Source organism: Daphnia pulicaria, chromosome 1 (genome assembly GCF_021234035.1).
Source record: "Daphnia pulicaria isolate SC F1-1A chromosome 1, SC_F0-13Bv2, whole genome shotgun sequence".
Taxonomy (NCBI): Eukaryota; Metazoa; Arthropoda; class Branchiopoda; order Diplostraca; family Daphniidae; genus Daphnia; species Daphnia pulicaria.
The window spans coordinates 26,026,097-26,041,239 of record NC_060913.1 but is presented as its reverse complement, the minus strand read 5'-3'; the positions used below and the strand labels follow the sequence as shown (position 1 = coordinate 26,041,239).

Sequence of the window (15,143 nt, the reverse complement as noted above, 5' to 3'; positions counted from 1 at the left end):
CAATCCCGCCGAACCCCGCAGAGAAAACAAAAAAGAAGCGAGTATTATGGATTAGAGTGAAAGTCGCCTATGACGAAAAGAGAAAGAGAGAGACGCAACTCCCAAATTTCGCTCACTAAAAGATACAGTTTTATCTAAGGTGTGGGGATTTATAGAGGAAACGTTCCCCGCGCATAGCGACAGTAAAAAGACCCGCTTACTGTACCTTTCAAATATAAAATGGCCACACTAATAAATAAGCGACTTACCTAATAGTAACGGGACGTCCCATCACATCTCGTTTTCGGTTGTCTCGGAAAAGCTTCGTCTTGACCTCCAAAGATGAACGCTGGTCCTTGGAACAACCTAAATATTTAAAAAATTATACAAAACATCAAAATGAGAACAAGATCCAAATTCACCTTTGAGAGAGAATAAAAGATAAAAAAAAAACAAAGGATTGCCATCAAGAATGTTGTGATAAGCGGGTGGATTAACACACACACACAGCAAACGTAAACACACACATTTCCATTTTGATCAAAGGTTCAGACGCGGTGCAAAGTCTGAAGTTCTCTCTTGTCTTGTCGCCAATCTTGTTTGCCTTGTCGTTCACTTTTCTCTTTACAAAACAGAAATGTCGGGGATAAAAATAAAGAGAGAACAAGTTGAGTGAACGACGGAGACATGGGCGATAACCTCCTAAGTTAATAAGCGTCATAAAAAAGTGATAACCTACCGAGAGCAAACGCAATACACACACACACACACACACGCGCGCGCGCCATTTGGAACTGATCCTCGCGGGTGGTCCCTCCTCCTTTTTCACGCATCCCATTTTGATAATTCCAGTTGTTCTGTTTTTTCGAGTGTAACCAAGCACGTCTATCGTGGGTCTATCGTATAGAGCTAGCCGCTAGGCGTGAAACCCCCAACGTCCAATCCGCCCCAAACAACAAACGCAATACCGACTCACCTCTTTCTGATATTCTCGAGTAGAAGATGAACAAAAACAAAGTTTCTCGCAGAAAACCGGGGGAGTGTAGGAATAGAGGACAGCGGCAAATAATGAACGGACGAGCGATGAGAGCCCATCGTGAACAATTTCACCGTTCACGATGGGCTCTAGTGACCGACTGAACTACGCAGCTAAAAAGAACGATGGGCTTTTGCTAATACCTAGTCGGAGCCCAGCCCTGACAGAAAAATAGTCGCGTGGTGTCTATAAAAGGCCAGGAGAAATAAAAGAAAATGAGATAAAGAAAAACAAACCCAAGGGCTCCTTTCTGGATTCAGCGAGAACAACAGAATCTGCATGAAATCAAGGAACAGGTAGGAAACTCGGATGAATATCGAAGACAGTGGCGCACGCGCAGCTCTCTCTTACGTCACAAAATTCCTTCCCTTATTCTCTCCTCTATTAGGTGTGTACGAGTTCTCCCACCAGCATAGCCTGAGGTATAAAAGCAGAAAAAATAATCAAAAATCAAACTTTTCTTTCTCCTTCTCTCTCCCGACATCTTTGCAAGTTTTTTTTAAATTTTTAAGCATCATTGCAGCACCAACAAAAGCAGATAATGCAGGGCAGCCATCTTTGCACGTACATAACCTTCAAAAAGCTGGAACACGTGCTGACTCTCTTGTCAACTTCCCCCCACCCCCAATGCATACCGTATTATTCCGCTAATTCGAACGCCCACGTGTCTCTCTCTGAACCATTAATTGACACAACACACACGACATCGTGCAGCCCCTATCAGTGGGATTGGGGAGGCTTTTAAAAATGTGTTCCACGTCACACGCTGTCTCAGTCAGGGCTTCTTTACTACTGGATGGATTGAGTTGCATGCAGAGGTGGGCTTGGCTTTGGCTTGGATGGTCTGTCCAGACACAAATGACTTGTTAGACAAGAACTAATTACACAAGCACATGTTTACCTCTGCTTCCTGGAAGTTTGCTGCATGCTTTTTAGCTGGAAGTGGAAACCATAGTACATCACTACTTGAGTGACACATCGACTGCTTTGGAAGTACCAATTATTCAAGAGTCAAGAGAGAACCTGTAAAATAAAAGAAATACAATCATCTTGTTTTTAAGTTATTGCCATCAATGTTCTTAATGTGGTAGTAAAATCATAGTGTTATATAGTGCTTATTACCTGTTGTATTCATCCAAAATTTAGGGACGTAAAGCCAATGTTTGGTAGCAAAAGCTGTTGCAGCTGATACCTATTAGGGAAACAGAACAGACAAAATATCTAGAATCTAGGAATAGTAAAATAACACAGATTCATCATCATTATTCATCATCAGCTGTCAAATTTGGCTTAGAAGATATAAAACGGCAATCGGTCGTATTTGAACGAATTAAATTCTAGTATATAGACACGCAGATATTCAAACTCGACTGTTATAGCCTTTTAGAAATGAGCATATTGGGAAATAAGATGGTCTGTTTTAATCAATGACCGTGTCAAGTCGCCTGTCGATAACCTCGACACGAAATTCAAGTGCGACGTGTGTGGTTTTCACGAAATGTTTTCCACGCTGGCAAGTGGCAAAGATGAAAGATAAAAGTCACATAAATAGAACCAAAGTATCATGAGTCTTATTTCCAACATGTTGGGAAAATGGCAGCATTTTTGAATATTTAATAAGATTTTTTTTTTTTTAATTAGAAAACGGCGCCACTTATAAAATCATAAAATTCTAGCGAATATCGTCTCAAGTGCATCTGGATGTGCCCAGCACATATTTTCATGATAGTCTACACAGATAAGGTATAGACCTCTGTTTCATTAATTTGATGCGAATTGATTTCAAAATTTCTTATTTTTTAATTGTCCGTGTGTTCGTTATCAAATTCTTAATTCTTCGCATTAAAAATAAAAAGAGAAAAATTGAAAGAGAAGAATAAACTGAAACCCCCAAAAATCCACAGATATGAAGCAGTTCATTTTGAGCATCATATCGCGTGTGTCATTTCTAGGAATCCAGTAAAACATAACGAGCTATACAGGATTATCAGACCATACGATGTGGCATGTGGGATGAGACCTTTGGATCGGGCGGATTTGGGTAACAATTAATCAACTAACCAGCAGTATAGACAGCGGATTTGTTGATCCAACCGAAATGTTATTACTTGTATGACTTGGCCAGGAATATTCAATTACATTTCTGTTGATAGTCTCACTCGCTGCTGGATCGCGAAAATCAATATGAAAAAAATCAATAATTTAATACGGGAACCTGACACACTTTGCACACGCAATGCTACCGAAACCCTACACAAAAACCCATTCGAGTGAATCTGCCCAATTTGTCAGTATAAATAGGCCTACGCATGCAGTCTTTCGTGAATTCCTATTCAGTTTCAAACTTACACATCAACGTCAAGTCGTGTTAATATTTCTCGTTAATTCTTCGTTAATTGATCATCTTTACAGCATAAGGTAGACACCTGTTTCAATTTTTTTATGTATATGGCACGGTATTTGGCTCACATCTATTTGATCGAAAATATTTTTAAAAAATCAAATTGCGATGATAATTTTTTAAATAATTTTTACAAATATCGTTATGTTAACAAATCAGGCTACAGCAAAAAAAATCTAAAAAATCTAAATAGATTTTCAAAATTTAGAAAATCTAAAAAAGATTTAAATTTTTTTTTTTTAATTATCATCGCAATTTGATTTTTTTTTAAATATTTTCGATCAAATAGATATGAGCATTGTGAGCCAAAAATACCTTGTCATAGTGAACATTTAAATTTGTAAATTTTAGTGATTACAAAATCCCCTCCAAAATCCCCCTAAGATGAAAAACATCGAAAACATCCTTGCCATCATTTTGGTTTCTTTGACCGTTGGCTGCAACTGCCAGTCAAACAACCCCGTTGCTTCATCTTCTTCCTGGCGAAACTGAAAATCTCACCGGACACGTTCAGTTTCATGGAGTACGGCAACTTTGTCGTTAAAATTTATGAACACGCCAATAATCACGTGGCAGCAACAGCCAGCGCCAGCCCAACAAGGTATTTTTACTCTCCTCTCGTGCTATTGGACCACCAAAGTGCCGTTAGTTCTTACAACGGAGCGACGAAACAACAAGAGATGAGATTCCGCATTGTAATGTGGAACCGAACAACAATGTCCAAAAAGAAGTCGTGAAATATTTGAACGAGATCGTTTGCCACGAAATTAAATCCAATCCGATAGTTCCCGGCGAGTAGAACTCTTGAAGGACGACGTTGAAAAATTATTAGAAGAAAGTATTGACCACGTCCAATGGAACGGGGAGAAGTTCGTGCCCAAACCCATTCAACTGAGCAGAATCAATTTGGCCACATTTCGTGATTCCCAATCGTTTCAAGATCGGAACGTTAGTGTCCATTACACGACCGCCGATAAAATTTGAAGAATTCGCAGGACTGACCATCACTGATGAACTCACAGGTTTGAAAAAAAAAAGAATGAGCAAAAATTTATTCAATTTGATTTAATTTAATTATTGGAAAAAAATTAATTTTCTGGTTAATCTCGTTTTCTTATTACGACAGATTGACCACCGAACCCATTTCCCGGGTTTGATGTTGCAGAAAGAAATTGCGGCGTTCCTTTGACTTTGAGCTTCAACATCATCATCGCGGCGACAAGATTCAAATCATGCGAAGTCAACACGGAAATTTAAGGGGTTGGGAATATAATTGATTTGATTTTAATTCATTAGGGGATAGGAATTTCTGTAGGAAAAATTTAATCGCCAGATATAAATATTTCTTTTTTTAATTTCGCTGAAATAAACATTATGAAAAAAATACGCCTACAAGCCTCGTTTTTCTTTAAGGAAGTTTTTCACAGTTTCACTATTTTAATTTGACTTATTTCCGTTTCAATATTTACTTCTCAGGAAAAATTGGGGAAAATGGAGGAATCACGCTCGACATACGGTGAATGATTGGCGCTGCAGATGGGCAACGTTTAAGATCTGTGATATGCTCTCGAGTCTCGACAGGATCAATAACGTCCTCGGCGTTGGGCGTCGGCTAGGCAATGCGCTTTTCGAAAGTGGAACACCTCCTCGGCGCATTTAGTCGAATCGTGTCACTGGTTGCGCCCAACAGCTGAACGGCATCTTTCAAAACATCTTGTAAGTGATGATCGTCTGCGTGATCGTCTACGTGATCGGAAGTGAGAGGAGATGACGGAGAGTCGAAAATCCCGCGAGAGAGAATCAAAGAATCAAATCAAATCGTTCAGTTCATGAGCCCATCAGTTTCCGATTTTCTTTTCTTTTTTCCCCCAATTCTCCCCCAAACAAAACAATCAACAAGGATAAGATAATCCAACACAATCAGATGTACGCTACGGTATAGAAGATAGAGTCACTCGCGGATGCCTCTTCCGATTAAACAACAAAAACAAGGAGGAGGGGGGGGGGAGAGGCTGTCACGAATCCGTCGTTTTTCAATTTTGGACACACACAAACAAACGCCATAGTTATCACTACTCCCAATCGAATCAAGACCCATGGAAGGAATCAACGAAACTGAAAAAAAGGGACGAGAGGTCGTCGTCATCGGGGCTTAACGAAACCAGACCCGATTCCTACACGTCAATCGAAATGTCATCATTTCAGCCGAGGCGACATCTCAATACTCTGCCCGTCAAAAAATGGAAAAATCAAATCAAAAACATGAGCCGGTGCTGGTATGTTGACGTTTCTATCGCATCTGGCATGCTGATAACACGATGGACCAAACAACTTCATGTTTCGCCAAGCAGATCAATGGCGACTGGGCGCCACAAAAATAAAAATAAAAAATAGCAAATCAAACGAAAAGTGAGGAATAGAAAAAGGGCAAAAAAAAGAAGTCTTATTCATTTTTCCTTCTTTTCACTTTTCATTTTCGAACGGATGACGACGACGAAACAGCACGAGTCCCGTTTCTTTTTTACTAGAGTATCGCCTCCATTCTTTGTCCCCGTCAACATTTCTATCAGCCATGATGGGTTTAGTCGGGTTCAAGAAAAAGAAGACGAGATGGCCAGGTGATTGACCGACGTGTCCATCGATCAGAATTTTTTTAAATCTTGATCAAAATCCATAAGTGGTCGAAAGTGGTACAATATTTTTACCCGTGAACATTTATTAGCCCGTCATGCCAATGTGCAATTTCGGTACCTTTACTGATGCTAGCTGAATGTAGAGCTAAAATGAATTCATTGCGTCCCCCCATCCAAAGATAAATAAAATAAAAAGACCTTGGCTCTTTTCTAGGGCTCCATCGAGATTTGAGCGTGATTCGACATCGGGGTGCGGTCAGGGCAACCAACGTTCAACAGCATCCAAAATAAAAACGACATTGGTTGGTTTTTGGATTTGGATTCTCCTTATTGGTAGGGGTAACATCGTAGCTAGAAGCTGTCACAAGGGCAAGGCGATATAGGTCGCACTATCTCGCCAGCAATATTTGTAGAGCTATAAGAGAATGTTGGACGACAGCGGTGACACCCTATCCAACAGCGTATATCTCTATCTATTAATTGCCTGTCTATCTTATACGTCAGGCGAGTAAATGCAGGAAATGAGCGGGATCATCAACTGCAACCCAATCCTTTTCAGTGGGTTGGAGGCTGTAGTCGGTCGGTTGCCCCCGTCACGTTCGCACTTGGAAGTCAAATAAAACGCCAAAGTTCCAGGAGAAAAAAAAATAATAATAAAAGGATGAGAGCGAAAAGGACGGCATGTAAAAAGACTGTGTGCTAGTTGAATAGGAAAATTGTTTCGATGGGAATGAGACAACCGGTCGGTTTTCCATTGCAATTCAAAGAAAATAATAAAGAAACAAACAAAAGAAAAAAGAAAACTGTATGTGATAAGCAAAGAGGCCAATGGAGAAGCATTTGCGGAAGTTTCTTATTAATAAAGGAAGAAGGTATTATTAGATCATTTGCCTTCTCTTTTCAGTGGCTGAAAGAGAGAGAAAGTGACCTTGAAAAAGAAGGATGCGGATGAGCAAATTTTTCCGGCGACTATATTAGACTGTTGCTGGTTTTGAACGCACCCACACACACACGACAAACATTTACTCATCACGCATCGAAAAAAAAATGAACGACAGTTGTAGGCACATGAACCGCCACATTTTCTGATAATTTCGGATAATTTTTCATTTCATTGTAAAAAAAAAAAAAAAAATCGTACGTTTTCTTGCTCTATTTTTCCCGCTCGTTTGAATCTGACCTTTGTGCAATAGACTCAATTACTAATAAGAGTATTAACCCCCGACAGAGAATAACGAAACGAGAGAGAGACGCAACTCGCGAATTCCACACACTCGCAAAGTGAACCACCAAGACACGACACAGTTTTCATGTGTGGGGATTTAGACTAGAGGAAACGTTCCCTGCGCGTAGTGACAGTAAAAAGACTCGCTTACTTATTCATCTTTAATGTAAAATGGCCACATTAATAAGTATAGCGACTTACCTATTAATTAACGGGACGTCCCATCACATCTTGTTTTCGGCCGTCTCAGAGAAACTTCAAATTGTCTTGGTCTCCAGTGAAGATGAATGCATGTCCTTGGAAATGAAATCACCTCAGCTATGGATGTTCCGTCAGGTCGAATGCTGGGCCCTGCTGCTGTTGGCGACTGAAGAGCCGATGATTGACTTGTAAGAGACGTCGTCTAGTAGAGGTGTGAGCTTTGGTAGATTCGAATCCAAACCGGAGACAAATAGTCGAAGAGTTTGTTCTTTTGATGGCGTTCGTTAATTCATTAACGGAGCGAAGCAATCACCGCGTCGACCGTCTCATGTCAGAAACAACCTAAATATTTAAAAAATTATATACAAAAGATCAAAATGAGAACACGATCAAAATTCATCTTTAAGAGAGAATAAAAGATAAAAAAACAAAAGAATTTTATCAAGGGTGGTCGTGAAAAAGCGGGTGGATTAACACACACACACATTTCCATTTTGATCGAAGGTTCAGAGACGCAGTGCAAAGCCGCCTATCTTGTTTGTTATTGGCCTCGTCGTTCGCTTTTCTCTTGGCAAATAAAGAAAAGTCGGGGATAAAAATAAAGAGAAGAATTTGAGTGAACGACAGAGACATAAGAGATAACCTCATCAAAAGTTAATAAGCGTAATAGAAGCGATAATCCCCTCCCGAGAGCAAACGCAATACAGACACACGCGTGTTGCCATTTGGAATTAACAATAAGCCAAAGACTTGCGGGTGGTCCCTCCTCCTCCTTTCCCACCCATTCTGCTCCGTTCATCATCCATCGCTCCCATCTTTAATTCCTATTTTGCTGTTTTTCGTGTAACCAAGCACGTCTATCCGAGGCTAGAGCTAGCATGATCCCCCCCCCAAATCCGCCCCAAAAAACAAATGGGCTGATGAAAAACCGACTCACCTTATTTTGATAGTCTTGAGTCAAAGACGAGCAACAAAAAGCAAAGTTTCTCGCAGAAAACCGGGGGAGTGTAGGAATAGAAGACAGCGGCAAATAATAAACACGGACGAGCGACGAGAGCCCATCGTGAACAATTTCACCGTTCACGATGGGCTCTAGTGACCGACTGAACTACGCAGCTTTAAAAAGAACGACGGGATTTTGCTAATAATACCTAGTCGGAGCCCAGCCCTGACAGAAAAATAGTCGCGTGGTGTCTATAAAAGGCCAGGGGAAATAAAAGAAAATGAGATAAAGAAAAACAAACAGACACACAACCAAGGGCTCGATCCTATTTCTAGATTCAGAGAGAAACAGAGAAGCTGGACGAAACCAAGGAATAGGTTTGGAAACTCGGATGAAAATCGAAGACGTGGCGCATGCGCAGCTCTCTCTCTGCGCACTTGCACAAATGCCCACGCAATGCTGCCGATACTCTATACAAAAACCCATTCGAGTGAATCTGCCCAATTTTTCGCAGTCATTCGTGAATTCCCATTCAGTTTGAAACGTACGTCAAAGTGTCATAAAACTTTATACTGTTCCCCGGCCTCATCTACAACACAGCACCTTTTTGAATGTAAGTTTTTTTTACTGATTGACTACTGTACATTTTCTGCTGAAATAATAGAATTATTTTTAGCGCTCGACATATTCTCCAAAATTTCTAATTTTATTTACAGTGTATTTATTGTGTCTGTAAAATATGCGCCAACAATAGGATGGCGCATTTTTCTGTAGTCTCAGTTGTTTTGCTGTTGGTTTTAACGAGTTCGACCATCGCTGCCTTGGAGGATCTGGAGAACGGACTGCCGTCCTCATGCGCGGATCTCAAATTGATTGGCCACACCCTGAATGGATTTTATTTCGTCATGGGATCTGCCAAATTGGAATCCGTTTACTGCGATTTCACCAAACTCCCAGACGATGCGGGTAAATGTTTAAGATTCTCACGAACTATGAATTCAGTTGCAATTATCGATTTTTTAATTCTATGTTTATTAATGAAAAGGTTTTCAGAAATGGATCGGATACGTCAATGTCAAATTGGCACCCGTCGAATTCTCTGTCCTGAGACATTCTTTGGTAAACATCGAGCGGTTGACGGTTGATAAATTGAATTGAAACATTTGCTAATATTAATTTTATATTTCCTATCATATATGTTTAAATAAGGCTACTGTGAATAAATCGGATACCTTTCCAAGTCTGCAAAAATAAAAATGTCGAAATAGAATCAATCTATCGCTAGTTTGTTAGTCTGATCAAAATACCGTAGCTACCGACCCGCAAATAGTGAAAAATGAATGTGTCCTACCTTGGAGGATGAAGGGCAAGTATCACTGGACATCTCCTATTACTCCATACAAGTGCAGAATTTAGGGACTAAGAAATTAAAATTGAAAAAAAAAATTCTCGTGAATACATTCATTACTCACAAGGATGTAGGCTACACGAGGACAAGCCAAGTTGTCCATCATCGAGGGATACTCGATGTGCTCACCTTTGGTCATGTTGGATTGGATGATGAATACACGTCAACGGTCTGATTTCCATCGAGTTGACTGGGGGGACGTTGCCCTGCTGATTCTTTTGCACGAAACTTTGGCTGCAATCCACAGACAACAGTCATGTAACCTGTGAAGATAAAGAAAATAAGTCATGTAATAAAAGTGGTGACACCTTAGTTCTTGTTATTTTCTCACGGATCCAAATTCTTCCTGCTGGCCGTCTCGTCGTGGGAATCGTCATGGCATTTACCACAAGATATATTGGTGAGAGACCGTTAACGAGACGATGGCTGTCAACAAAAGTTACGTACGGTATATTATACTTGCTAATCATTGTGTGGGAAGAATTACGGCGGGAAACTAATAAACACAAATCAAAATTCTACACTTATTATTGTTCAAGGAATCTGTGAGGAAACTGGAGGAAAAACACGATTCTAAAGATGAATTCGACACTGCAGAAAGTAGAAAGTCGGAATCTCATGGAGGAGTTGATTTGACATTTCATCGACGTTCAATAGAAACAATGGAAACCGGCAAAGGGGTGAGGGGTGGTTTTTAAACGTTGCCAAATAAGCGGCTTCATTAACGATGTTGTTTTTTTTTTTTTCATTGACGATTTGACGAATTTGACGATTAATTACGTGTCGAGTTGGAAATGAAAGAGTGAAACAATTTGATTTGGACATTAACAAATAAGTTTCAAGTTGTGTATTATGAAATAGTCAACCACAAACAGGTGACATTAATATGTACACACATAATTAGAGAGAGGCGCCATTTTTGAATTGCGAAAAAGAGGTTCAACATTTGGATTGTTATTACCCAGAAAAACGTTATTACCCTTCAATCGTTTCTTTCACGCTGCTAGATTTGGGCGAGTCTATAAAGATTCTGAGCGGGCGTTCTTTGCGAGGTGAAGCGGAAACGGTTGAATAGGAAGTTCCGGAAGCGGTTGAATCAGTGTTCTCTCGGCTAAGAATCTCTCTACGTTCCTGTTCCGTTAGCTTCTTGAGCGGCTCGCCTTTCTCGCGCCAATAGACTACATCACCGTCCGTCTGCACGCTGCAAGGGTATTTGAAGGAGCCGTCGTCATCCGAACCGGTCGTCAGCAAGGGGACCCATGTAATATCATCGTGGATTCCAAGAAGGGAGCCCTCGCAAGGAAAAGTTCCGGGTGCCTTGGCTATCTCGATCTGTTCGGGTTTCAAACCACTCACCTCTGACAATTTTCGACCCAGCACAATACGATTAAATTCGGCAAGAGGCGTGTCGACAAAAGGCTCCAGTGTAAATGTGCTCGGTCGCCACCGACGAGTGAAGATGACCGTTTCAGCTCCTCGATAATTTGACGAAAGTTCGAGGGGGTTGTTAACATCCAACAATTGTAAAAACATTTCCCAATTTTTGAAAATGTAGAGTAATTCAGTGTCCAATACTTCTTCTTCGGCTCCATAGACGGTAGACGGTGTACGCCAGTGTTTCTTGCGCAAGATACATCTGAATCATTCAAACAAAGAGATTTATTAATATTTGGTATGAAAAAAAAACTGTGTGAATACTTTACTTTTCAGGAGGGATTTCAATGCCATGACGACTCTTCATTTCGGCCAAAATGTCTCGTTTCATTTTACCGATTTGAACACCAGTTGAAAGCACCCATTCAAACAGTAACTGTGTACGTTCTTGGGTGTCATTGATTTTCAGCTGAAAAATTTTGCCACGCACTTCACCCGGTCTCAGGGCTCGACCAAGGCGAACAGATATTTGTGGGTCGTCTCCAAGGGTTTCATTTTGTTGAGCCCACTCCCTTTCCGTTGTTCCAAAGGTAGACGCCGTTGTTGGGGTTTTTTTATAAACTAAAAGAAACTCTGCAGGAACATTTAGAAGCACCTCTAGTTCTGATTTGAAATTTGCCAACGGGATGCGCTTGTCAACCATGGCCGTGCAGCATTTTTCATCCGCATCTTCACTGATTGACATCACCTATAAAGGAAAATATGCTATTTATAAAATGAGGACTAATAAAAAAAAAATTTTCCAGATTACAAACCTTAAAAAAAAATTTCACGGTCTCCAGTTCCGGTATTGTATCGACAGATTCCGGCTCGACTTGAACCAAAGCATTTCTTCTGCGAGTGGCTAGACCCATTTCAACATCGCAGTCGGTTTCTTCAGCTAAAGGCGGATCACCCAAGAGTGTACGATCACTGTCCGTCAAGCTCAAACTACTGTCCTCACTGGCTGAGACAGACGAGGTAGAATTAGGAAGTCTCTGAGGAAGTTCTTCTCCTTCTGAATAGCATTCTTGAAAAGTCGCAGAAATGGCAGTAAAGTCTTCAATGTCTCCAAGGCGACGGCGGCGATTTTCTTCTTCTTCGCCTTCTGACAAGGCTCGTTCGCGTTCTAAATGGGACAGGGAGTCGTCTTGATCAAGTTCAAATAAAGATAGATGTCTGCTGAAGTGTAAGTACCGTACATTTTTACTTGTGGCTCGCCGCTCGCTCACTTTGGAGCCTCGTAGAAGGCGCATTAATTAACTTCTCGGGCATGTGCTCCGCAGCTGGCAGGTCGTCTAACAACAACGGCGCTGGATACATTTTTTCCAGATGTGGACGGCCCATTATCACTTATCATTTAGTTGCGCCGTTTTAGCTGTCCATTGCAATGGGGTAAGAGAATATCGACACAAATGTATAACAGGGCGGATAGGAGTTTTGCGTGTAGTCGAGAGCTTTAGTTACCTGCGCTATAATTTGTAAGGAAGTCACTGACAAAGTGCATCCAATCGAGGTGGGTAGACGGTCGTGACCCACGCAGCCTTAAATCTTGGACAATTATTTGCTCCTGTTCTCAACAATGTTCCTCCTACAATCTAAGCCAACAGAAGGACATCTAAAAAGAGAAAAATAAATAGATTTTAAATATTTGTTCGTAAAAATAAACAGAGACATAAAAGCACGAGGATTTGAGACCTTCTTCTTCTTTCTTATTTCTGCTGGTGATGGATCTCGGGGTATAAAACGTTGCATTAGTACGCGGGCGGGAATAAACACGCCACGCAACCAGTAAATGTTCCCAGCTTAGCTACAGCCGAAAAAATAATCCCATGACACGGGCACTTGAAGTTCAATTCGGGTACAACGTGGGAGAACTAGATATTGTCACAAATCTGGTGCCCTGACAATCGATTTCTGAATAAATAAGCTTGATGCTCACAAATCTAAAAAATACACCAACAATAAAATCTGCAAATATGAAAACATACAGACCAAACAGTGAATTTAATTTTAAACTCGTCGATGTATTGCGAACATCTGTGTGCGAAACCGTGTAAAACCCCCAAACAAAAGAGAAAAACCATCTTGGAATGGTACCCAAAACCCCCAAACACATCCCAGAAAATAAACAATAGAAAGAAAAACTATACAAATTCCCCACAACATTACACACACACAAAAAATGATATAAAGAAAACGCCCCATAAAAAAAAGACCAGAAAAAGAAACAAACAGAATATCAATTTGGAAAATAAACGAACGCGGAATTTAGGCTCCCGTCAAGGAAATTTCCGAATTTCTTCGGTCTCCGCTTCACTTGGATGCGCGTAACTGGACGAGCAATAGATCTCTCTCTGGGTTTGAAGCGTAGAGAACAAAAGGGGAGGTGAAGACTCGGGGAATCGAGGGCAGTCAAAAGTGTTTGGTGTTTTCAAAATTAGCTATACATAAAACCAATATTAATATTAATAAAAAAAAGAGCATGCACACGTACTCCATTCCGAAATGGAACGAGATATTAAACATAACTCACACAGAAGGGTGAGGTATCATATATATCATATATATCTCCCTATCAAACGTACATGGACGACGGCATGGAACGACGTCGGTTTTGAAGAATGTGCTTTGAGGTTTTCCATTTGACATCTTGGAGTTGACGCTGGATTAGGTGAATATGGCGAAGGAATGCAGCATTGTGTTTGCGCTGGGCACGGCGGAAGGCATCAAAACGGGTTTGAAGTTGAAGCAATTGTTGTCCTTGAGTGGGCTTACACACCTTGGAGGCGGGTAATTTACCTTCATCCAAATCCTTTTTGACTTTTTTGTCGCTGGTTTTGATGACTTGGAGATTAGGATTAGGATCTTCAAATCCGTCCGGAGGTATAACAAAGACAGCAGCATCGAATTGAGAAATTTGTTCGTGCGGACCGTTTTCTTGCTTAACCATCTTTCTGGAGTGAGAGGCCCGACGACTAGTAGGAGCAACATAACACCTGGCGAGATCTGCTCTTTTAGCTAACAGCGGATTCATTGCTTTGCTGAAAAGCCGGCTCACCACGCGTTGGTTTGTCCAATCCAGTTTAACGTCGAAAAACAGACTGAGTGCTCTGGCAAAGTTTCTCCTCGTTTCCTTAACCTGAGAGAAGTAGGAGTGCAATTCAATCACGACGCCATTCTTTAGCTCCTCAGCCTTTAGTTTCTCTTGGCTCGTTGGAAGATCTGTCAAGTCAAAAACATTGGAAAAGAGGCCGGCAGCTGTGCAAAACGGGCCAATCTGGCCGAGAGGATGTGGAATAAAAAATTTGAAATCCATTTTTCAATTTCTAGATATTAACAAAAGTAATTATTTTATAATTATTCCACTAGACCATAACACAGCGGCAACATGATGTAAGCATGAAGATACCATTTCGCATAAAATGACCAATGTGATGATAAATACTTTTAGTTTTTAAACGCTGACTACTCAGATATAGCACATGGAAATTTAGAGAAACAATGCCTTTGTTCAACAGAAAAAATCAACACGAGTTAGTTGAAATTGAGCATTGAATTGACTGCTATGAATCTCTTACATTCTCATCAAAGATCTTAAAACCAAATCATGGCAATCTCCAAAACAGCCAAGAAACTTGCAAAGGATCATTAATGGTGGTGATATTTAGAGAAAAAAACGACTGAAAGCACCTGGGCGGAACGTGAAGAGTGAAAACGTGCCTTAAAAGCTGAGTAACCATGATATTTTTACCTGTGGGATTTCACTGTCCTTAGACCAAGCTCGAATTCAGCACTTTCTTTTATAAAAATAATTACGTGAAGTTGTTCACACGGAAAATAAGATCCTACCTCATCACCATCCGTCCAAATATTAACCTTACTTTGAAAACCATTAGGCGAA

General features: G+C 40.6%; 3 protein-coding genes and 1 long non-coding RNA gene across 4 annotated transcripts in view; 1 reads left to right on the top strand and 3 right to left on the bottom strand.

The window, feature by feature from the left end:
• The window catches only part of LOC124314010, a 379,219-nt gene that overhangs the window by 137,565 nt on the left and 226,511 nt on the right, over window positions 1-15,143 (top strand). The gene's annotated exons all lie outside the window — the stretch shown is intronic.
• On the bottom strand, window positions 1,365-2,195 carry LOC124320012. The gene is made up of 3 exons (XR_006913709.1): window positions 2,138-2,195; window positions 1,917-2,038; window positions 1,365-1,432 (listed from the first exon to the last, which is right to left on the bottom strand). It is a non-coding gene; the product is annotated as an uncharacterized LOC124320012 (long non-coding RNA).
• On the bottom strand, window positions 10,802-12,562 carry LOC124320243 (ubiquitin carboxyl-terminal hydrolase 47-like). Its single transcript, XM_046783031.1, has 4 exons — window positions 12,472-12,562; window positions 12,016-12,389; window positions 11,530-11,948; window positions 10,802-11,462 (listed from the first exon to the last, which is right to left on the bottom strand). The coding sequence occupies exons 1-4, from the start codon at window positions 12,560-12,562 to the stop codon at window positions 10,802-10,804; spliced, it is 1,545 nt and encodes a 514-aa protein (XP_046638987.1).
• LOC124316443 lies at window positions 13,246-15,123 on the bottom strand. Its single transcript, XM_046782402.1, has 4 exons — window positions 14,994-15,123; window positions 13,827-14,568; window positions 13,776-13,789; window positions 13,246-13,683 (listed from the first exon to the last, which is right to left on the bottom strand). Exons 2-4 carry the CDS (start codon window positions 14,556-14,558, stop codon window positions 13,680-13,682), a joined length of 750 nt encoding a protein of 249 aa, XP_046638358.1. The 5' UTR covers window positions 14,559-14,568; window positions 14,994-15,123; the 3' UTR covers window positions 13,246-13,679.